At 52.7% G+C, this 23,358-nt stretch overlaps 1 protein-coding gene across 6 annotated transcripts; it reads right to left on the bottom strand.

The window, feature by feature from the left end:
* Positions 1-1,687: 1,687 nt before the first annotated feature.
* On the bottom strand, positions 1,688-17,825 carry KLHL36 (kelch like family member 36). 6 transcript variants are annotated; one of them, XM_086350172.1, is made up of 5 exons: positions 17,273-17,825; positions 15,183-15,261; positions 9,464-10,537; positions 7,840-7,997; positions 1,688-6,962 (listed from the first exon to the last, which is right to left on the bottom strand). In XM_086350172.1, exons 2-5 carry the CDS (start codon positions 15,243-15,245, stop codon positions 6,407-6,409), a joined length of 1,851 nt encoding a protein of 616 aa, XP_086206298.1. In that variant the 5' UTR covers positions 15,246-15,261; positions 17,273-17,825; the 3' UTR covers positions 1,688-6,406. The 6 variants fall into 6 exon arrangements, 4 of the variants coding, with proteins under 4 accessions (XP_086206298.1, XP_086206296.1, XP_086206295.1 ...); XM_086350170.1 differs by having other exon boundaries at positions 17,546-17,825; XM_086350169.1 differs by having other exon boundaries at positions 17,696-17,825.
* Positions 17,826-23,358: the final 5,533 nt, after the last annotated feature.

Here is a 23,358-nt window from a genome sequence, read left to right as displayed (position 1 = left end):
GATGGACGTCACCGGGGCCTCTGGGAGCACCCACCCTCCTTCCTTGGGCAGATGAGTGAGGACACATGGGCTGCTGTGGGGCTTTCCAATTCATTGATGCCCCTTGAAAAAGGTGCCATCTCTGTCACCCCTCAACCTCCAACCTAGGGCATCTTTGCTTTTGCCCCCATGTAGGATCTTAATTCCCCGACCAGGGATCAAACCCATGCCCCCAGAACTGGGAGTTCAGAGTCTTAACCATGGACTACCAGGGAAGTCCGTGGTGGTCGCTTGTGATGCTCTCAAGGAGCAGGATACGGCAGCCATGTGGCTGTTGCTACTCAGGCCTGGGACACTTGCCCTGGGAGACTTTGGCTTCCAGATAAGAAACTTGGTAAAGAAAGACCTGGAGACAGAGAAGGTAGATTCTTGGTGGCTCAGATAGTAAAGAATCTGCCTGCAATGCAGGAGATATGGGTTCGATCCCTGGGTTGGGAAGATCCCGTGGAGAAGGAAATGGCAACCCATTCCAGGATTCTTGCCTGGTAAATTCCACGGACAGAGGAGCCTGGTGGGCTACAGTCCACGGAGTTGCAAAGAGCGACTAACCCTACTACTCTGGGGGAGAGAGACCAGTGGGATGGGGGAAGCAGAGCAGAGAGAAAAAAACGAGGGGGGAGGGGCCCCAGCTGTCTCAGGCCCTGACATGTAGTGAGTCCTGGGGAGCTCCTATCTGGCTATGACTGTGAGACCCAGGAGAGTGCTATTTCCATCAGCCCAGTCAACCCTCAGATTCATCACCAAAAATAACTGCTATGGCTTTAAGCCACAGCTTGGGGTGACTCAATACTCAGTCATAGATAAAGCCCCCTGTGAGCAGCTTTTCCTCCTTCCTGGTCTCGCTCGGCTTCCTGGGCTGTGAGACCAGCTCCCCAGGTCAGCCACCTGCCTCCAAGTCCTTGTCTAAGGTTCTCTCTCTGTTCAAGAGAACCCAAAGGGACGTGGACCTTCTGGGGAGGTGAGGTAGTTCAATGTGGGTAATATAATTAGCCCGAGATTTGGGTGCGTCATCTGGAAAATGGGAGGCATCTCATTTCTAACCTAAGATTCTTCTGGAAGTAAAAGAATCAAGGAGAATTTACCATCTGTTAGTTGGTATCCCATCTGGGGCAGCTCAGTGGCTCAGAGGCAAATCTGAGGCAGGTTCTTCCCACCATTCTCCCAAAGCTGAATTACCAAAGGCTCAGGGAAGTGACGCCCAACCACAGTGTCTGGGCTTGTCTGCTTGTTGGTGGAGGCTTTGAAACCCCTGCAGGGCATCAGAGCTATCTATTTGCCTCTTCTTGGGCCCTAAGGGTGGTAAAGGAACTCTGTTCTTACAGAAATGCTATTGTGTCTTTCTGATAAAGATAACCCATTGCTTGTTTTTCTTTTCTAATCAGATTATCCCAAATTTAAGGAAATAGTTTCATTTCAGGTCAGAGGACTTAGGGCTGTCATCAAGAAACTGAATGAAACTTCTGGTAAAATACAGTAATTAGGAGCATAGTGAGAGCTGACTGGGAATGCCCTTGCCTCCCATGACACCGAAAGGCAGTCTGGTTAATTTCCAAATTATATTTGGGCTCAACATGCAAAGGGGCTCTTTTTCATTTGGGCAGAGAAAACAGGACTGAAGATTACTATAATAACCACACAAGACTAGGGCTTTAATTATAAAATAAGCCATACCCTAGCAGGCAAATCATTTTTAATGTGTTTCGAGAATTGAATACTTTATGGAGTTAAAAACAGAAGGGGAAAAAAACTTCAACATGCAGGAAATTAAGAAGAGATAAGAAACAGAAAAGCTTTGGGTGTCATACAGTTACAATACAAAAGCAACAAATGAAAAAAATAGCACACACGTGATAACCAGCTTCAGTAACATTAGCAGCCAGAACATACCCAGTGAATTATCAACACTTAATCATCAAAGATCTAATTCTGCAAGGGAGCTGGAGGTAATGATGGATTTCAGTTGATCCAAAGGACGTTTTCCTTCTATCACAAGCAAACCTGTAAAGACAGCTCAAGTAACTTGGAAAAGTAGAGTTCCTTTTCTCAAAGAAAACTGACACAGAAAGGTTTCTCCTCCGGCCCCCCTCCCCCAAATTTGTACATTCATTAATTCTACTAAGGCAACCAAAATACAATTTCTTGAGACCACCAAACCGAACACCCTGCAAAGCCACAAATTCTACCCGTGTAAAAAGGGAAAAAAAAAAAAAAAAAAGATGAGCGATCTCCAAAACTCTGTAAAGTGCAGGATGGTTTAGCTTACAGCTTTTGTTGGATTTCAAGTTAATGTGTCTTTATAAAAGAAAGGGTGGACAAACCAGAGTGACGAGACCCAGCCAGGCCCTGGGCTGAAAAATGACCCATACTGGAAAGGTGACAGATGGATCGGCCCTCAGGGATCTTTTCAACTCTGCACACTCTACTGCGGTAGGAGCTTTGGAAGAAATGTTCCAACGTCTCAGGGTGTTGGCGCGTCCTCATCACACACCACTGCCCTTTTGCTCAGCTGGAGGACCAAGACAGTCACACTCCTGGGCCATGTATGACATCATACAACTCAAAAGCATGGATCAGATCGCAGCCATGGCAGAGCATCATGGCCATGAGAGGTCGCTAGGACAAGACCCTGGAGCTGACCTCGGGAGGGGTGGTGGTGGGGAGATGGAAAATGAAAACCCCGTCAGGCAACTACAAAATGGTTATTAGCAAATGGTATCAAAAAGTATCAAAACATTTCAAAAAACTTTAAAAACTGCCAGGCTTGGCGGACACAGGGGATGGGCTCTCCAAGCACCTGGAGAGCGGCCCTACATTTCAGAGGTTTATGCTAGAGGTCAGGGACATGGCCCCTTCCCCTCTGAAGATGCTCAGAATCCATGGAGACAGCAAGGATGTCCATGCCACACGGCTGGAACTGCCCATCCAGGTTTGGGAACAGGGGTCTCAGATTCTAACCAGAAGACCTGAGAGCCAGCTCAGTGAGATGCTGGCCGAGGCGCATGCCATGGAGGAAAGGGTAAGAGGAGGAGGCGGCTGCTAAGTCTACAAGGGGTGGGGGGAGTCCTTCACTTCCTACATGGCTGCCTGTCACCCAGAGGTCCCTGCTGGCTTAGGGGTCAGGCCCTTAATTCACCTGAACTCAAGAGTGGGATCCTAGACCTGCGAGGGACGCCACTTCCCTTGGGCATCTGGGTTGCCATCCAACACTGAACCCCCTTTAGGGTTGACTTCTGCAGTTCCCACTAAGTCACCATGTGGCCAACTTATGATTTAAGGGGCAAAGGGAAGGGCATTCAGAATAGAAATACACACATGAGGTTTTCTGCTCAGATTAAGACCTAGAAAGACGTAGACGTACCACCTGGCAGTCTAGATTTCTAAAAGCGGCAGGATGTTAGAAATACAGATTGAGCCATACACACAAGCAAGGTGCGAAGATAACCTGTATATTTTAAACAGCAGACAGACCACTGTAAGTAACAAGGATTCTTCAGCTTTACTACTCTGCTTTCTTTCTGTCATTACACTAATGTCTTAAGCAAACAGGATTCCAACTTGGGCGAGGATCAAATTCAAAGCCTACCACTCATATGAAGTTAAAACTCTAGTTCTTTAAAAAGAAAAAAAAAACAAAAACCCTGAACCTGAATAAAAGCCCATCATTCTGAAAGATCAAAATAAGACAATCAAGGTGTTGTCAAAGTTCAAGGCGAACAGCTGGGAGCACTGACAACACGATGGGGAAAGTTGCCGTTTCTGTCTCAACGTGGTGGCCAGGAGACCCCAAGCCTTTGTCACTGCGGCTGGAAATCATATTATTGTGATTCTGCAGTTCAAAGGGCCGCCTGCTAAGGGTGCCCCAAAGTTCTGCCCACCTGGGTTACAGACAGTTTTCCTCTAGTCTTAGTTGGATTGCACAGCACACTGATTTCCACCTTAAAAGCGCAGACAGCAGGAACCTGCCATGGTCCCACCACTGCACTCTCCCGCACCCAGGCAGGCACTGCCCCTGGGTCACAAAGCTCCTCTCCATGGACCCCAAAGAGCTTGGAAAAACCTTTCTTAGAACAGTGGAGCCACCACTAACTATTTGAAGTGGGTCTACAAGAAGAAATTTTCCTCATCGACCCTACCTTTAAAAGAACACTCACACCTCAATCATATCAGATTCTAAGGTGCATAGATCATAAACATCCTTCATAGCATAACGGCAAGAGAGACATCAAGGCACGAGAAAATCTGAATAGAAGCCAGCAGCACAACCTTATTGTCAAAAGCACAACAGCTAGCTTAGGCTAAAAATTCACAGCTTTCGTCCTCCCGAGGTCAAAGCCTTCCTGCTCCTCACAGCAAGCATGGTCTTTCTCTGTGCTCAGCCCAATCTGCCCTGGATTCTGGTTGAATGACCCCCTCTTTGCTCATGACCTGGGCTAAGCTGGGGAGAACAGACCACAGGTTATGTGCCTCTCAGGGAACAAGGAAACCTGCCTTGGAACAGGAGGAAGGCAAGCCCTCCCACAGTTGGCAGGAGTGCTGTAACATGGATTCCGGGGAGGGCTGGATTAAGTTTGAGATGAAAGAAGGATTGCAGCTTCAATGCAGTTTGGAGGTGAAGGGTTGATGGAGAGTTAACAGGTGACACAGGACTTCTCAGAGCCTTTAATACACTTTGAAATGTTGTATTAAGGAGATCCAAGAAGGTGGACAGTTTTTTGCTTTGATTATTTGTATGCTTTGCAGAACCTCTCAAGGGTCTGTAAGCCTTTAGCAACTGCCATAGGCTAAACATGCAGACAGGTCACCCATCTCATGAGAGGCAGTGCTCGTTTGGGTACGAAGTTTTCAACTCCCAGCTGGCTCTCAGCTCTCCTGGTCACTATGGAAACAGGCCAACCAAAACCACAGTGAACCTTCAAGAGAAGGGGAGGGAAGTGCCATAAAGAGTCAGGAAAAAAGGAAAAGGAGAAAGAAGTTCACTGAGCTTCTTATTCTAATGCCAACATTAACGATAATCACGAGGCCTTGTCATCTCTGCAGTAAGATCTCTGCCACGGCACAGATCACTAATGCCTCTGCTGGCTGGTGATTAAAACCTGCTCCACGCCCATCGTCCTGGTGTGACAGGTGGCTTGGGCAGGAGTCTCGAACGCTCCTTAAAGGGCACATGCTACTGCTGTCAGTTCTGGTAACTGTGGGACCAGCGGGGGTGGTCACGCATTTCAGGAGGAGGTGCAGAACCCACCATCACAACTCATGCAGACTAGGAGACCTCGACCCCTGGGAGGAGGCCTGGCCAGGATCTCTCCCGTCCTTTAGGAGGTGGGAAGCAGCTCGAGACTTGTTAAAGAGTGTGCCCCCAGCACAGGGCTACCTGGCGACGGCCGGGCGGGATAGGATCTGGTGCCGGAGTTCGGGAGATGCTCCGACAGCCTCCTCTGGTCGGAGTCCCTGGGCCCTCCCTCGTGTGGGAGCCTCCTGGGGTGTCTCAGAGCAGGGGTCATAGAACACAACGGCACGTTCCACCTGCTCCCTTCTTTCCTGAGTGATAAATGGAGATTGGCGGGGCTCAGTACATCAGTAATCTAATAAACAGTGGCTTCCAGAAGAGACAGTAAAAAGACCAAAGCACAAATTACAGAATAACGCTTATCAAGAGCCACGTGCCTGTTTTCCTTTCTCCCCTGTTCCCTTTTGGAATTCGGGACGATGACCAACCGGGAGAAATGGCCACCTGAGGAAGAAAGCCCAGTGGGGAAACGTCCCTGGTGAGAAGTCCCACACCTCACCTGACTGCCTGGGCTGCTGGTGACCCTCGGTCACTCTCCAGGAGCCTCTGTGCCCTGCCTGTAAAAAACCACCTCACCAGTGATTCCCAAGCGTGGCTGACACTCAGTCATTCCGAGGACAGTAGTTTTCAGCCCCCCTCAGCCCCCTTCAGAATCGCTAATTCTGAGGTGGGGCCCAGGAACCTGGTGTTTGAAAAGCTCAGCCAGGTTTGGGGAGGCGGGGACTACGGGGCCTGCACTGTCGCACCGGAGCCCTTCATTCCACTACAGAAACTTCTGCGTCACTCTTGCCCTGGCTGCTCTCAGCGGGATGGTCGGGGGGTAGGGGGGCACCCACAGGGGTTGGTGACTTGGGAAGTAGCCCCGCACAGATGCAGTGACCACTCTTGCCTGGGCCCTGGGTTAATTACTCAAGCAAGATGGTATGTCAAATCACATAGAATATTTAATCGGTTACTGTGATACCATAGAAATACCAAGAATCATAAAAGTAAAAATTAAAAAAAAAAAAAAGCTGCTAGGTCGTACATAATGGTGCCAGGGTTCTCCCGGTGGCTGCTGGTCTGTCGGCATGCCGGGGGTCACTGGCCGTGGTCCTGGGGCCTCTTGCCTTTGCCCTTCTTCTTCTTGTCCTCCAGCCGCGGCTTCAGGGCGCACACGCAGGCCGACACGCCAGCGATGGCCTTGGGCAGCTCGGTGCCCTCACTCCACTTGTCCTTGTCGCGGTCGTAGACCTGCACGGTCTTGGAGAAGGCCGTGTTCTCCCAGCTGTAGCCGCCCAGGATGTAGATGCGGCCCTCCCACACGGCCACACCCGACTCGCTGTTGGCGTGCAGCAGGGGCGCCACGCGCGTCCACTGGTTGCACTGCGGGCTGTAGGCCTCCACGCCTAGCACGTCGAAGCGCTCCATGGACTCCAGGCTGTCGTCGCTGCCGCCGATGGAGTAGATGCTGTCCCCCAGGCTGCACATGCTGTGCCAGCCGCGCGCAGTGCTCATGGGCCGCCGCTCCTCCCACACGTCCGTCCGGTGGTCGTAGCACAGCAGGTTCTTGCGGTAGGGGCCGATCTGGTAGTCGTGGCCCCCCGAGATGTACACAAAGTCCTTGTAGATGGTGCCCGCGTGGCCATAGGTGAACCTGCGGATGGGCGGACGAACAGAGGGAGAGAGGAAGCTCAGGGCTTGCCTAGGACAAGGTCAAGATTTCATCGGTCGGCTTCCTCAACCACGGTCATCTGGTTCTGGGTGATAAACTACGTGGGTTACAATCCACCCTGCTAGTTATTTTGGGGATCAAGGGACTCAACTCATCACGTGAAGCACGAGGCCCAGGCTGGCACACGGTCATCAGTAGCTACTATCATGACTGTCTACTCATCTTATTCACAGGTGTCCAGGTAGGGCTTCCCTGGTGGCTCAGTGGAGGAGCTGGGATCCACACCCAGACGCTCACCCCACATCCTCTTCTAACTTCCAGGGACCAAGTCCCCTAGACACAAGTCCACAGCAAGCCTGCTTCAGAGGGTGCACCTGCAGGTTCGATCGCAGGGGGCTGGTCAGATAAACAAGTCCCCTCTGCTAAGCCCGTGACGATAAACGCAGTGAATGGACATCTGGAAAGGGTGGGATAGTCATCACGCCCCCTTCACAGACGAAGCAGCAGAGACAGCACAGGGTGGGGACACCTGCTCAAGTCAGATGGAGCACAGACGACCCCCACCCCCTGAACTCCTCCTGCCCAAAGCTGAGAGGTTTTCAGTGAATCTCTCACCCCCTGAACCCAGCACCCACTCCCTGAAACTCAGGCAGTGAGGAGACTTGCAAACGGAGTACTCGGGCAGCCCCCAACAGGCGCCCTGACATGCCGCCACTACGCCCTCTGCTCCTCATGCTGCTGTTCACAAGCCAGGAGACTCTGCCTGGAATTGGAGGCCAAGATACCCAGAAAGGCAGGTGGGCTCAACTGCCACCCCGGAGCCTCGGCGTCTGTAGATCTGCCCCCAAACCCCAATCACCTTGGCAGGCCGGCTACATAGGACCAGGAGTCGGTCTTTGGGCTGTAGGTCTCTACCGAGGAGAGTGCTCCGTTCTCATTTCGGCCGCCGACGGCCACCAGCATGTCCTCGATGGAGGCCAGGTAGAAATCCACACGGCGCTGGTTCATGGAGGCCACCTGTGGAGGCGACACGCCTGTACTTCCCCATTCCCAAACCTGGGTCAGCATCAACACCCAGCACTGTGTCCCCAGCATGCTCCATGGAAGACACAGCCCAGGTGAGGCAGAGGCCACCTGAGTCTGGGGAAGGGAGCCAAACTGGAAGAAGAAAGGGGGGCTCTTTGGGTGGGGCCCTCAAGACCTCATGAATCCCTATGAGGGGCATGGAGAATTCACTTCCCCAAACCTGTCTGGCCAAACCTGTCTGGACTAGAATTCTGCAGGACACACGGGTCCCAGCCACTGATGGATTGGTTTCCTGAAATGTAAGTTCACCTTTCCCCTTGCCCCCCACAATCAGGTATTTTAAAAAGTAGTAAATTAGCAACAGGAGACCCGAGCTTCTTTTTTCCTTTTTAAAGACAAGCAGGACATTCGAATGAACACGGTTCCACAGCAGACTATATGGTTAGGCTGCCACTGCTATGAAGGTATGGAGGCCAGCCTTCTAGGCTGGGAGCCTCCTTCTTGTGGCAAGACTTACAGAGTGGTTGGTTTTAGATTTTTGAGAATAAAAGAGAAAAGTCATCTGAGTCCCTTCTGAACCTTGAGCTCAGGAAACCTCCAAGTTAGGTCAGGAGACTGAGGTGAGTATGAAGACTGGGACAGACTCTCGTGAGTGGTGCTGTGGTTCTGGGGAGGAAAGGAGCACAACCCCAACCCCCCAACAATGTGAGCTACAACCACAACCCTGGGAGGTCAACATCCCACCACCCGCTTCCAGAGGGAGAAGCTGAGATTTGGAGCGGGCGTGGAGCCAGCCTGAAACTCTCAACTACAATTTGCCAAGCTGGGCCGTGAACCTGGGTCTGATACCAAGACCCAGCCCCTTCCCAGCATGAGCCACCACACCTTCCAAGGGGCCATGGCTCCTACGAGACATGAGCCTTCGCAGCCTCCCTGAAGCACCTCCAAACCTGTCCCAAAGAGGAGCTTGGCGGAGACTCCGAGACGTGGGGAGGCTGTCAGAAGTATGGGTCAAGTCTCCAGACCAGTGCCATCAGGGATGGTAGCCACTAGCCTCGCACGGCCATTCACACTCACGTTTAAACACGTGACAATGAAATAAAACTGAAAACTCAGTTCTTCGGTCCCATGGGCCACACTTCAAGCCCTCAACTGCCACATGTGGCCGGTGGCTACTGCTGGATGGCACAGACACAGAACTGTTCTGCGGGTGCAGAGTTCTACGGGGCAGCAGTGCCCTGGGCGTGGCCCATCCCTGCAGAAGGTGGCCAGTCAGCCCTCAGTGCCCCCAACCAGGCAGGGGGCTGTGATGGGGCTCGTCATCTTATCATCACACCTAGTTCAGAAGCAGGACGGCTGTCCAGGCCTGAGAGAAGGGAGTGAGGGGGCAGTCAAGACTAAGGTTAAGAAGATCGAAAGTCCTCAAGAGTAAAGAAATAATCTGGCTTTAATCTCACCTTGATCCACTGTTTACAGCGGGGGTCATACCTATAAAGGAGATTGGAGGCCGCATCCCCTCCGTTGTCCCGTGAGAAGCTGCCGCCGGCGATGAAGATGAACCCCCCCAGCACAGCGACGCAGTGGTGGCTCCGCCGGGCCGGCAGGGGCGTCTCCTTGACCCACTGCTCACTCTGGGCGTCCAGGTAGCAGGTGTCGTCGCTGAGCTCCAGACACCGCTCGGAGACCTCGCCGCCCACAAAGAGCAGGCACTCCTGGGTGGTGCGGAGGGCCGTGCGCTTGGTCTGCATGACGGGCTGGGCCGCCAGGCTGTTGTGGTAGCGCACGGCCTCCTCGATGAAGCCCTCGCAGTTGGCCTCGCGCGGCAGCAGCGAGCACACGGCGGGCTTGACGCGGTGCAGCAGGTCGTTCTTGGGGATGAGCGGGAAGTGGATGTTCTCCAGCACCTGATAGGCATGGGCCTCGCGCTCGGGCTGCTGCGTCAGCCACTGCAGGGCGGCCTGCAGCAGGTCGTGCTCACACTCCCGCTGCACCTCGCTGCTGCCCAGGTAGGCGCACAGCTTCTGCATGGAGATGTTCTGCAGAAAGGCGGGCGTGAAGGACAGCGTGCCGAAGCGGCTGAGGATGAAGCTGTCGATGAAGGCGTCCAGCCGCTTGAGGCTGTAGATGGAGGCCAGCTCCTGCAGGTACAGGTAGTTGTCCTCGCTCACCTCCTGCTCCAGGTACTCGCAGCAGAAGTCCACCGCAGTCCAGATCTGCAGCAGGTGGGCCGTCTCCAGCACGTAGTCGATGTTGCCGCCGTCCAGCACCAGCTCCCCGCCGTACAGGAAGTCCACCACGGCCTTGAGCCCGATGTAGGAGGCGCCGATCAGCTCCACCTCCTTCTGGAAGGCCTCGCGCATGCCCAGGGTGAACATGGAGTTGAAGTAGTCGCTGCACACGGCCAGCAGGTTGCGGTGGGCCGGCAGGCGCTGCTCATCGGCCACCAGGACCACGTCGCAGAAGAGGCCGCGCAGGCGCTGCTCATTCAGCCGCTGCAGCACTGTGCCCGAGTGCTCGGCCCAGCGGTACACCTGCAGCGGCGAGAGCGCCTGTCAGGAGGGGAGGGGGCCTCGGACCCACCTAGCACCACCCGACCAGCGTTTAGCATACAGCAGAATGAGAGAGAACGGGAAACAGAGTGCCAGAGTACCTCGCAGAAGTAAGGGTGTTTCACTGTGTGTGTGTGTGGCTATGTACTTGTATTGGGCTTCCCTGGTGGCTGAGATGGTAATCAATCTGCCTGCAATGCGTGAGACCCGGGTTTGATCTCTGGGTCAGGAAGATTCCCCTGGAGGAGGGCATGGCAACCCACTCCAGTATTCTTGCCTGGAGAATCCCATGGGCAGAGGAACCTGGTGGGCTACAGTCCATGGGGTCGCAAAGAGTCAGACACGACTGAGCAACTTTCAGTTCCATTTCTTTACAAATAAAATTTACTCAACCTTTCTTTTTTCCTTTCATTCTCCCCCTCTCTTCCTCCTTTATAAACAGAATTCCCCAAAGTGTTCTTCGTTCCCTCCTTTCCCATCTCTGTTTCCTTCTCAGCAAGTGTGTGTCATGGCAGAGGTTTGCAAACGCTGTCCCGTGGGGAGGGTGAAGTTATGTGGGGTGGAGCCTCTCTGGTGGGACGGGAGCTGGTGGAGCCCCAGCTCTGCAGCCTCTGAGTCTCGAGCAGCCTCTGAGCCTCCGTTCCTGGTCTCACAAGTGAGGCTGAGTCTGTTTATCACCCAGGTTTGTGGGGGTCATGAGACAGAACCTGGCACAGAGCTGGCCCCAGGGGAGCGGCAGCAGAGTCACCTGCTGGGCCCCTCAGTCCCCACGAAGGCGCAGTGCCGACACTTAGGCTACGAGACCATCCAACAAGGTCACGGGACCCAGAGACTAACGTGCCTGGGGAACTTACTCTCAGAAACATGGCTTCAGCAGTCACGGCCAGGGTTAAAAGAAATGTATGTAAACTGCAGCAACACTATGCTACACATGGCCCTGTACACGTGACTGCACGCTCTTGTTCGAGCATCATGGGAACCCTCCAAGGGAGTGTCAATTATATTTCCAGATGAGGAAAAGTCAGGCTCAGAAAGACTGCAAAATCTGTCCAAAATCCCACAGTGACTGAGAGGCAGGGCTGGGATTTGAAACTAGATCTGATTTCAGAGCCCAAACCTTTAATCACCATGCTACACAGGAATTAACAAATCAATTGATAGGAATAATTAATAGGAGTTAATTCAATACATTCAGGTTGGTGGACATTGACCGACTGTTGTCTGCCTGCCCTGGGCTTTTAAAGATACAAAGAAAACTCAGACTTTAGATAACAGTTTCTAAATCCTGGACGGAATAATCAGGATATTTCACACTGCTCTATTTACTCCCTATAAAAACAACAAGATGATTCAACATATGAGAAAACGGACCACTCAGAAACATCAGCAGGGAGATTCAAGGGTGATTGGGAAAAAGGGCTAGGCATTAAGTCTGATGTGTGGTGGGGGTGGTGAGGCTGGGCAGGTGCAAGCAGCTGGCTGACTTGCACACAGGTCCCTAGAGGTTACTTCTCAACGTGTGTTCTATGGCTCGGGCTTGGTTTTTCCTTCCCTTCCAAATCTGCTCTCTACCACCTCCAATGCACCAGTAACGGGCCACTTTATTTCCCTGTGGTCCTTCCCGTCCAGCCAGTTCCAACATCCATGGCTCCATCCACACCGAGTCTCAGGCAACATCCTCACATTCTGAGGACACCATGCAGCCAATCCCTACAGCTCCCTTCTCTTTCAAGTCCACAGAGCCAGGCTCTCCTGCCTGACATTACAGGGTGGCTTCTTGGAGGTTCACACATGGATATTTCTGCCTATTCTGGTTATCCAGAGAGCGCTGGGCTGGCCTGGTTTTGGCTTATAATTGAGCAGGAAAGGTCTGGGCTCCAGCACAAGCTGGCCTGGGGCCCCTCTTGGGTGCAGACTGAAGGAAATAAAAAGGCACCACAGGAGCGGGCTATCGAGTGACAGTGAAGGCTAGTGTCCTTGAGAAGCAAGTGAGGGGCCTCAGGTGGGCTCTGAGCCCACCCTGGTCTCCTGGTTGCTTCCAAGCTGGCAGGGGCACTGGAACTATCACAGGTAAATAGGGGTACACAGGCCCCTAGCTGCGGCGTGAAAAGGAAACAGCCCTGAGGAGGGGCAAGGATAGGGAGAGCCCCGGAGGAGAGTTTCCATGGGGCCATCTGCGGCAGGCAGGCAGGGCAGAGACGGCTTCACTGCTTCTACAGCTGGGCCTCCAGGCTAGGTGGGCTCGTTTAGTTCTGCACCTGGGTCTCCACCACAGCCTGTTTCCACATGTTTAGTGTAGCAGCAGAGACAACAACTAAAAAGAGACAACCGTGACTTCCCGACTTTAAAGGGTCATCAGTAACTGAGTTGCAGCACTTCACATAGTTTAGAAACTCTGACCTTCGACTTTCTCCCATGACATTAACCCTGTTCATCCCTTCATTTCTTATTTTAGCACCTTCACCAAAGGCTAGGCAAGGGAAAGAAACACAGGTACTCAGGGTCTAATGCTGGGCAGAAAGGAGCAGGTATGGGGATGTTGTTGTTTAGTTGTGAGGTCGTGTCCGACTCTGCAACCCCATAGACTGTAGCCCGCCAGGCTCCTCTGTCCATGGGATTTTCCAGGCCAGAATACTAGAATAGGTTGCCATTTCCTCCTCCAGGGGATCTTCCCAACCCAGCGATCAAACCTGTGTGTCCTGAGTTGGCAGGTGGACTCTCTACCGCTGAGCCACCAGGGAACCTGAGGTATGGGGCACCTTATACTAAAAAAGAATTCAGGGACTTCCCTGGTGGTCCAGTGGTTAGGACTCCAGTCACTTCCACTGCACAGGGTGCGGGTTCAATCTCTGGTCGGGGGACTAAGGTCCCACAAGCCACGTGGCACAGCCAAAATAAACAAACATTAAAGAATAAAAAATTCAGCATCAAATTGGATCGACATATTTTAGAGTAGATAAATGAGCAGCGGCAGCCACAGAACGGAAGGCTCCATTGATCTGAGACAGGCAAGGTGTACCACCACAAGCGGTAACTGGGGTGACCCTCCGAAGCAGGCCAACGAGAGCAAGGAGCAGGCACACACAGCCACCCCCGACTCCATTCATACAAGTTCAAGGGCAGGTGAAACTGCTGAAAGCTGGGAGAGTGGCTCTCCCTACTGCAGGGACCCGGAGGGGTCTGGTGATATTCTTTTTAACTTATCCAGGTTTTGGCCACACGGGTGTGATGAATGTCTAGAAATTCAAGGGCACGTTATGATTTGGGCGCTTGCTAAGTATGAAATGTTAGGAACATAAATACAACAAGCCAAGGGATAAAGAAGCCTATTCCTGAAAGCTTCAATTCAAAGAGAAACAGGCTCAGAATCTGGCTTGAAGGGACAAAGGTTTCTAGCGCTGTCGAACTTAGAAAGCTACGCTGTCTCGGCAGCCAAGCTCCGAAACAAAGCCCCTTTGAGGCAGCAGTGAGACCTTTCTGGGTTTTCACAGCAGATAAAGCCAGGCTTGGCAAGGGCCTTCTCAGTCGGCTCAAATGGAAACAGGAGAGTTCTCAGGGGGATCAGCCTTCCCTGAAAATTACACCCCATTTTTCTTTTTCACACATCTGTTGAACCTCATTCCTCTTTTTGTCCTCTTCTATAAGTTGCTCGCAGCTCCCTTTATCTAAAATGGTATTTCTTCATCTTTCTTCATTTGTCTGCTTTTAAGATATTTTTTCCCTAACAGCTTGCTATGTCATTTAAACACACAATATACAGTCTATATATTTGGGCATGTATTATATTTACTTTGAAAGAGTAAAATTCTTTCCACACCCCCAAGCTCACCCCTTATGAGCAATGTCAGCCCCATGGAGAATGCATGATATAGTCCAACCATGACATTTAATCGTCAAAACGGGAGACTTTTAAAGAAAAGGACGCTATTGATATTTATAAATAGACAGGTATAAATGGGGACTGTCCCACAAATTGGTCCCCTGAACCTCATCTACAGCGGCTGTGGGGACAAGGGCCACTCCAAGTCACCTGAGGAGTCTGCTAAAGGTTACAGAATACCAGGTCCTGCTCCCAGACTTTAATTTAGCAGGTCTGGGGTGGGGCTGGGTACATGTACTTCCAATGAGACACCTGCCTCCTCCCCCCTTCCCAAGACATGTCTGATGCAGTCAGTGTGACACAGGTAGGTAGCAGCGCCCTGGGGGCCCACCCTCACTCACTCCTAGGGTCCCAGAAGGTCACGATCAGGAAAGGCTCTGGCCCTTCACATCAGGTATGCCAAGTGCTGCCCCCACTATAAGGCTGGGGGCTGGCTTCTTGACAGACATCTTTGGAGCCTCAGGTGGAAACAGGAATCCCATGGCATCCACCCTGTCCTGTACACCTCTCAGGGTCGAAGTGCAGGATAAAGGAGTCCAGTTGTGTTTCTAACATCCACCACTCCCTTCAACCCCCGCTCTCTCTGATTTTATGATTTTTCCACTCCTTGCCTGTGCCGCCTCTAGTCACCGTTAAGGAGATTAACACCAATGCCAAGAATAGAAAATCAGCCTGTACAATGAGAATGAGCTTGTTAGAAAACCCTCACGCTTCTTGGGCAATCGGCACAGTGACCCGTTCACAGACCTTTGAGGACTCGCTGATCTTGTACGGCCGAGACACTCGCGTCTGCCGGCTTCCCTCCATCATAAACGAGATCGCAGCCCTACGACAAGAACGGGGTTTCTGAGCATGTAGTAATAACTCGAGGTCATTCACAAATCGCAGGCTCTGCTGGCAGGTGTCAGTGACAGCAAGAGCGAAGGGAGGGAAGAGAGAGAGAACACTGTACTTCCAAGCACTCTGTCACGCTGAGTGCTGAAAACATTCGGGTGTTCAAATCAGACAGAACACGTAGTAAGCGTTCCCTTCTCACCTAAAGTCCCACCACGTCTTGTCTCTCAGCTCACCTACAAACACCTACCTTTGGATGTTTGATCAGAAGGCCGTCTTTGCAATAGATCAAGACCACAGTATCAACAGTTGTCATTTCAGAACCCAGACTATGACCCTGGGACCAAGTTAAGGGACTGACACCTGCCATCATAGTAACCTTCCACCCGGCTTGACCAAGCTGACGTCACTTAACCCATTTCACAGATGACGATGTTGAGCTCAAGGTCACACAAAGCTAGTGAATGGCTGGCAATCAAAGCTGAATCTGTTCAGCTTCAAAACTGGACAGACATGGGCACTTGAATGGGGCCTAGGCTGAGTCTCACCCTTGTAAAATTCTGTGACGTTCAGGATACGGTTCAGTGACGACTACCACGTATAAAATATGCTCTGGCCACAGGCACTGTCTTGTTTTCTTTGTCTCACTGATTTAAGCCCCACAACATCACCAGGAGGCCAGCACTATTATTACCCTCAGTTTACAGAGGAGGAAGCTGTCGCAGCGAGGGGAAGGAACTTGCTCAGCTTCACACTCAGGAAGCAGCAGCAGAGTCAGGATTCCAAGGTAAGGAGGCTTGCATGCTCTCAAGCCCTAGGCTACTCCACCTGGCCATTAAACAAATACCCACAGGCAGGAAACCTCTGTGAGAGAATGGGAGAGGGGATGGGGTTATGTCCTGCCTGGAACATCCAAGATCAACTTGAACAAGCAATTTAACCTTTCTACACACTTCGTGGTGGAGTCTATGGCAAAGGCTGGTGCACCCACACCATGACAGGCTTCTTCCAGTTTTTGAAATGTCAAGCAACTCACTAAGAGCACAGAGCCGGCTCCGGGGGACCTCGGAAGATGGGCGCACAGGGAGGAAGGATTAAGCCAGCAACATGGGCACAAGTCATATCCTGGGACAGAGGGTTTACAGAGGGATCTATCCCCTGCTATCCGAGTTGAGAAGAGTCAGCTTTTGCTAATAAGTAACAGTGCAATAAGGAGTCCAGCGCTCTGTTAAGACAATCACGGAAAACAAGAGGGGGCTCCAGTGATGTGGGGGAATGGGTTGGGGAAGCGATCCTGGTGCAGTCTACCCTGCCAGTTTCCTGGGGGAAACGAAGGGATAAGTAGATTTCTCTCGGCAAATTAGCAACTTTGTGACAAAGACCAGCTGTAGCCCTCCCCCCAATCCTTTCTGACTGCCCCTAGGATGCTGGGGGCTCAGAGACGGAAAGGAAGGACACCAGCAGCCATCCTACTCTTCATCCCTGACTTCCTTGTTTCACCTTCACCCTCCGAGACAGGTGTCACCGCCGCTCCTGATGCCCAGGCTCAGGCGGCCGTGGGGCCCGCCCAAGGTCACCCGCAGCACACCGTCTCCACCACCCGAGGCAGCCAGCCAGGTCTCAGGTCTGCCTTCAGTGCTAAAAGCTTTGTTTTCTAGGCCAACGTTTCTAGAGAGAGTTTTCCCCGTGAGGAGGCTCCCTTTTGTCTGCGGGCAAGCGGTTCGGGGGCCCAGCTGCTCCAGGAGTGTGGGTGTCAGCTGCCTCCTGTGCTTTCTGCAAGCAGGTGAGGGGTCAAGGCCATCCGCAGGGACGGTGGCGATACCCAGTGAGGCGCTGAGAGGTCTTTTTACTAAACACGGAACAGAGGCCACGTCCGGGCGGCCGGCAGGGTCCCCAGGGAGCCCGGGTTTCAGGCCTGAAACCTGCCGGACCGCGGCGCTCGGGAGGTGGGGGAAACCGCGTCGTGGAGGTGGAGGTGGACCCGGACGCCCGCCCGCACTCACCGGTCCCGGCTCTCGGCGGACACCGCCGTGGCTTCCTCGGACACGGCACCGCTAGGCGGAACAGCCGGCACAACAGCCGCCCGGGCGGGCTCGCGCCGGCCGCGAGGCTGGGGAGGGCGCAGAGCGGGGAAGGCGCCGGCGGCGGGACGCGGGGACGCTCGCCCACCTGGGCCGCGCGCCGCCGCGCAGGCCGTACCTGTCCCACCTGTGGGGGCGGCGGCCCCCTCCCCAGCCCCGAGCCTCGGGGCCCGCCCCTAGCCCTGCGGTCCTCACCGGCGCTCCGCCGAGCACAAAGGGCTCCCGCGGGCGGAACCGCGGCGCCGGCGACCCTCCAGAAGCAGGCCCGCCCCCTGCCCCGGCCCCCGGAAGGCGCGCGGCTCCCGCCCCGGCCAGCGCAGGAGCAGGGCGCGCGCGGAGGCCCACCTGGGAGGGCACGCTACTGGCGCGGCGCGGGGACCCCCGGCGGCGGGGCCGAGCGGGCGGGGCGGCGGGGCCGGAGCGCCGGAGCCCGCGGGCCGGCCGGGAGCGCGGCCATGGCTCCGCCAGGAAGTGCGAGGCCGAGGGCGGGGGCGCGCGCAGCCAATGGCGGCGGCCGGGAGCCGGTGGGCGCAGGCGGCGCGGGGGCGGAGCCTGCGCGGGGCGGGGCCTGCGCTGGGGCGGGGTCTGTGCGGGGTCCGGGCCTGCGTGGGGTCCTCGCCCACCCCTCGGCCCGCACACCCCCTCGACCCGGGGCCTCACTGGCGGCCCCGGCGGGCCACTCAAGAGTCAAGCATCGCGACCGCCTCCTGGGTGTCGACCGCCGTCCCAGGCGCAGGGACACGGCGTGGACCAGACAGGCGAGGTCGCGGGCCTGGGGGACCTGAGTGCTGAGAGGGGGCATCGCGGGGGCACCTTCGCACCTTCAACTTCCTCCAACCTTAGTTCGGCCGGCCGCATTGCGTTCACTTACAGCGAGGCCTTCGCTGGCCCCCTGTGTTAAAGTCACCATTCCTCTCTTCACTACCAAACAGCTCTGTGCTTGCTGCTGCTGCTGCTAAGTCGCTTCAGTCATGTCCGACTCTGTGCGACCCCATAGACAGCCCACCAGGCTCCCCCGTCCCTGGGATTCTCCAGGCAAGAACACTGGAGTGGGTTGCCATTTCCTTCTCCAGTGCATGAAAGTGAAAGTGAAGTCGCACAGTCGTGTCCGACTCCTCGCGACCCCATGGATTGCATGCAGCCTTCCAGGCTCCTCCGTCCATGGGATTTGCCAGGCAAGAGTACTGGAGTGGGTTGCCATTGCCTTCTCCGAGCTCTGTGCTTACCTCCGTCTAATTCTTCTCAATCATTCCTTGTTCAGTCGACTTACTCTTCTCTCTCCCTGACTGGAAACCCGCCGGGGCAGGGTTTGCTGCCAGCCCCAAGGCGGGCACCTGGTAGCCTCTTAACTACGTGTTTGAGGAATAAATGAGCTTTAACCACCACAGATCTATCATTGTCAAACTTACGCTACAGCCTGAATGAACCTTGAAAACATTATTCTAAGTGAAAGACACAGAAGAACGGGAATTGTATGAGTCCATTTATATGAAATGTCCAGAACAGGCCAATCCATAGAGACAGAAAGGAAATTAGTGGTTACTCAGGGCTGGGATGTTGAGGGAAATAGTGTGGCTGTTAAGGGATGTTTTTGGGCAGGAGTGTGACAAAAAATGTTCTGAAATTCGGTCATAATAATGATTGAACAACTCTGAATAGATGAAAAACCACTGAATTGTACAGTTAATAAGGGTGGATTGGGATTTCCCCAGCGGTCCAGTGGTTAGGACACGGCACTTTCATGCCATGGAGCAGGTTCGATTCTTGGTTGGGGAGCTAAGATCCCACAAGCCGCAGAGCACAAACAAAATTTAAAAAATAAATAAAAACTAAGGAAGTACTCAGTATCAAAAGGGACAAGCACAAAAGGGAAAACATTACCCACCTGAGGAGAACAGCTGTCAGTACCTAAGTGTAGAGCAGCCCTGTGTTTTTTGCATGCCTGTGTTCACGGATGCATGCACGTGATTCTGTGTGGTGCAGGCCCTTTGGAGAGGTGTCAGTGAACTGCCAGCCCTGTCTCAAGAACAGCTGGGCCTGGGGTGGGGGGCGGGTGGGAGGGATAGGGAGGGAGGTGGTGTTGGGGATGGAGTGAGGCCTAGGAGAACTGTTCCTTGCAGCTGCAGCCCTAGCTCCCCAGGGAGCCTCCAGGTCCCTGAGTCTCTTGGAGGAGGAGGGAAGGAGGAGGCAGGCAGCTCTCTAAACACTCTGTTCTCACCAGAGGTTTGTCCTTGGCCCAGCTTTCCTCCCAAAGGCTGAGTAATCTAGAAAAATTGCAGCCCAGCATAAGTGAGCCAGCCTGGGGGCCACCCTGGATCACGTCTGCAAGTGGAATTCTTGGCTCAGTCCCTCCAGTAAATTTGTAACTGTTTAGATTGGAGGGTAAGAAGCAACAGACCAGTAAATGGGTGAAGCCACAGAGGTTTGCTGGCCCAGGCCTTGGTCGTCCCTAATCTCAGATTAAAAGAGAAAAGACTTTCTTCCCCTCAGTTGGCATTTCTGCTTCCTGCTTCCTTCTCCGCAGAACTTGCCTCCCCAGCTGTGCCTGGATTTGGGCCCTGGCGCGGTGCCAACTGGACCAGCTGCACTGTGTGCCTCCGTTTCCCACCTCCAAATGGGGTAGCCTTTGTTCCTTTCGTGGTGTTGACAAATTAATACATGATGAATGAATGATATAATGAATGAATGAATAATAAATGAATTAATACATGCTGACTACTTCCATCAGTGCCCCATGCATGTTAGTCGCTCAGTTGTGTCTGACTCTTTCTGACCCATGGACTGTAACCCGTCAGGCTCATCTGTCCACAGGATTTTCCAGGCAAGAATACTGGAGTGGATTGCCATTTCCTTCTCCAGGGGATTTTCCCAACCCAGGGATCAAACACGGGTTTTCTGCAGTGCAGGCAGATTCTTTACCATCTGAGCCACCAGGGAAGCATAAAACCCCATGAACAAAGCTCCATAAATTTGAACTTTTGTTGATGATGCCTGTCTACCAGTTAGAAAACTCTTCCTTAGCTGAAGACTTTGTTTCCTGTTAAAATAGAAATCATTTGAAAATGGATTCTATGAGTCATTGACACCTTAGCATTCATTCATCAGCTTCAGGCGCTTTCTCAAGATCATCTTGTTTCATGACTAGAGGGAAAGGAAGAGGCCAGCCCCTAAGAGGGGTAGAGAGAAGAGGGGAGGGGAGGCAGATATAAGGCGCTAAATGTACACAAAGCTTCCTGCGTATCACGGCTTCTCCTGGAGCTGATGCTGTCTTGGGACCTGTCAGGTCAGAACTGCTGGTCACTTACTGCTGAGGTTTCTAAGGAAGCTGGCCTGGCCCACAGCTTGACTCTGTTTGCCATGGTTCCCTGTTTGCCAGCTGTGAAAATGAAATGCTTGGCATTTCAGGGTTGCACAGCTGGCTGTGGTCCAAGGTCAGCAGGTAACCCTGACTAGCCACGTCTCCCATGGAGTCTTCAAGCCTCTCGTGTGAAACCCAGCGCGTGGATAAAAGCCTTCGCAAAACTGTGTGGCCAGGAGAGCCACATAAGTAATACAATTACTTGTGATTCATTCACTGCTACACCCCTGCCCTTCCTGATAGGATTATAACTGAAAAAACTCTCAGTGTTTTCATTTGACTTGGAAAACCTGGACCTGGTGTTTGGTATCGGTCTAGGGTGGTTGAACTCTCAAGCTCTAGAGCTGTGCTGGGCCATTTCTATTTTAATTAGTTAGAATTACATGAAATTTAAAATGCACTTTCTCAGTTGCCTTACCTCCATGTCGCGTCCTGACTAGTCACCTGTAGCTAGTGCATAGCACAGATTATAGAACAATGCCACTTCTCAGAACATTCCAGAGATGCTGCCCTAGAGGACCTCTCATTAACTGTATGACTTTGAGTAAGTTGCTTGTCTCTCTGGGCCTCAGTTTCCTCATCTTCAAAATGGGAGTTCATCTACTCAATAGCAAATACTTTTCGAGTGCCAGCCATATGCCAGGTACTCTTTTAGGTGCTGCGGATATAGCGCTAAACACAGGTAAATAAAATGGTGGGACTTCCCTGGTGGTCCAGTGACCAAGACTCCACGCTCCCAATGCAGGAGGCCTGGGTTCGATCCCTGGTCAGGGAACTAGGTCCTACAGGCCGCACCTAAGTGTGTGTATGCCCCAACTAAAGATCCCATGTGCCACAACTAAGACCTAGCGAGGCCAAATAAATAAATAAATATGAAAAAATATACAAGTAGGTAAAATTGTGACTCTCATAGAGCTGCCATAGGGGTGGGGCCAAAGTCCCTTATCTCTGAGAGTTATCTTGAGGATTAAATAAAATAGAACAGGCAAAGCATTTAACAGGGCACATTCCAAGTTCTTGAGAACCGTTCATTCTGTTATGACTACTAATCTGCCCAGCCCCTTCTCCCACAGCCCTGCCACCTGATGGTAAACAGAGAGCATGCATACCTCTACATCTGGTGGTAGAGTACGCATGGCGGATATTGCTAATTGATCACAGCACTTTCCCACTGAGCCCTGAGGTACTGATGGGATTCTAGGAACAGCACGGAGCAGCACTCTCAGATACATCCTTTTCAACATCTCTTCCAAGCTCCCCCGTGAGCTGCAGGACCCCTTAGTTTCTGTCTATAGAGTTCAAGCTCAGACTTCAGGCCCAAGCCTGACTCTTCTTAGGGAAAAGAGCAAGTGCCTGGTTGATACCTTGTCAGCCAAGCAGCTGGTCCTGCTTTGACCTCCTGCCAGCAACTGGCTCCTTGCTCCACTGCTTCTTGGAGTGGGGTCTGGCCGTCTTCTCACCAGGGCTCCTGCAGTCTTGAATATCGTTTGTCTCCTTTATTCAAGAAAAGTGGATTGTCCCTAGGTGGACAAACAGTCCTGGCCAGAAAAGTTTGAGTGAAACCGGGCCTGACATCCAAAGTTGGAGAGAGACACATGAACTCGCAGTTGTAATATAGTGAGATAAGGGGCGGGTGGAGGCTGGCCCCCAGCCGTCGGGACCCAGGGGAGGAGGAACACTAGGTCCCCAGGGAAGGGTCTGCTCCATGGGAGGGGGTGTCATCCTTCTCCATCTTTGAACTGCCTGTCCCTGCTCTTGTTCTCCCCCACTGCAGGGACTGACCTGGGCAGCCCACCCTGACTCAGCAGGGCTGTCGTCTCTCTGGGTCAACCATCATTTTGGTTCTGGTGGTTGCATTCATTCAGTCATTCATTCAGTATGCCACGTAGTTACAGCATGTGGTGTGAAGATACCAGACTTCAGCCCTCGCTTCTACCACTTGCCAGCTGTGTGACCTTGGGCAAATTGCTCAGCCTGTCTGTACCTTACTTTCCTCCTCTGAGGAATGAGGTTTACAGTGAGGCAGTAGAGTCTGTCTACCTGCCTCCCCTTCCATGGAGAGGGCTTAGCATGATGACCTGTGTGTGATACTGGCTCACTGATATTTTCATTCACACATACATCTCCAGATCCCCAGAGAGTTTTTTTTTTTTTTTTGCTCTTTTTTTGCTCTGTTGGCATGGTTAATTCCAGGAATGAACATTTTTTTTTTCAAATGCTAAACTTCCCTGACACCCCTGAGATAAAGCTTTTCTGTGCATGACTTAAAACTGTGGGGCAGTGACACCTGAGCTGTGTTTGAAAGGGTAAGTGGGAGATTCTAGGCAGATGAGAGTGGTGAAGGGGGTCTCAGGCAGAGGAAACTGCATGTGCAAAGACCCGGAGGAGTGAAGCAGTGGACAGTTGAGGAGGAACTCTGGTTGGCTGGACATGGGGTGCTTGCAGGGGTCCATGCAGGGGAAGCTGGACTCTATGAGAACAGAAACCCTTTGGCAGTGAGCTGGGTGCCTGGCTAGTGTGGTTGAAGTAGCTTTACCTGTGTATATATGTATGTATTATTTTATTGAAGTATAGTTGACTTATAATGTTGTATTAACTTCTGCTGTACAGCACAGCAGTTCAGTTATATGTGTATATACATTCTTTTCCA

This window comes from Bos grunniens, chromosome 18 (assembly GCF_055505025.1).
Source record: "Bos grunniens cultivar Pamir isolate PY7600 chromosome 18, Bosgru_T2T1.0, whole genome shotgun sequence".
Lineage (NCBI taxonomy): Eukaryota > Metazoa > Chordata > Mammalia > Artiodactyla > Bovidae > Bos > Bos grunniens.
This window is presented reverse-complemented; position numbering and strand designations above follow the sequence as displayed.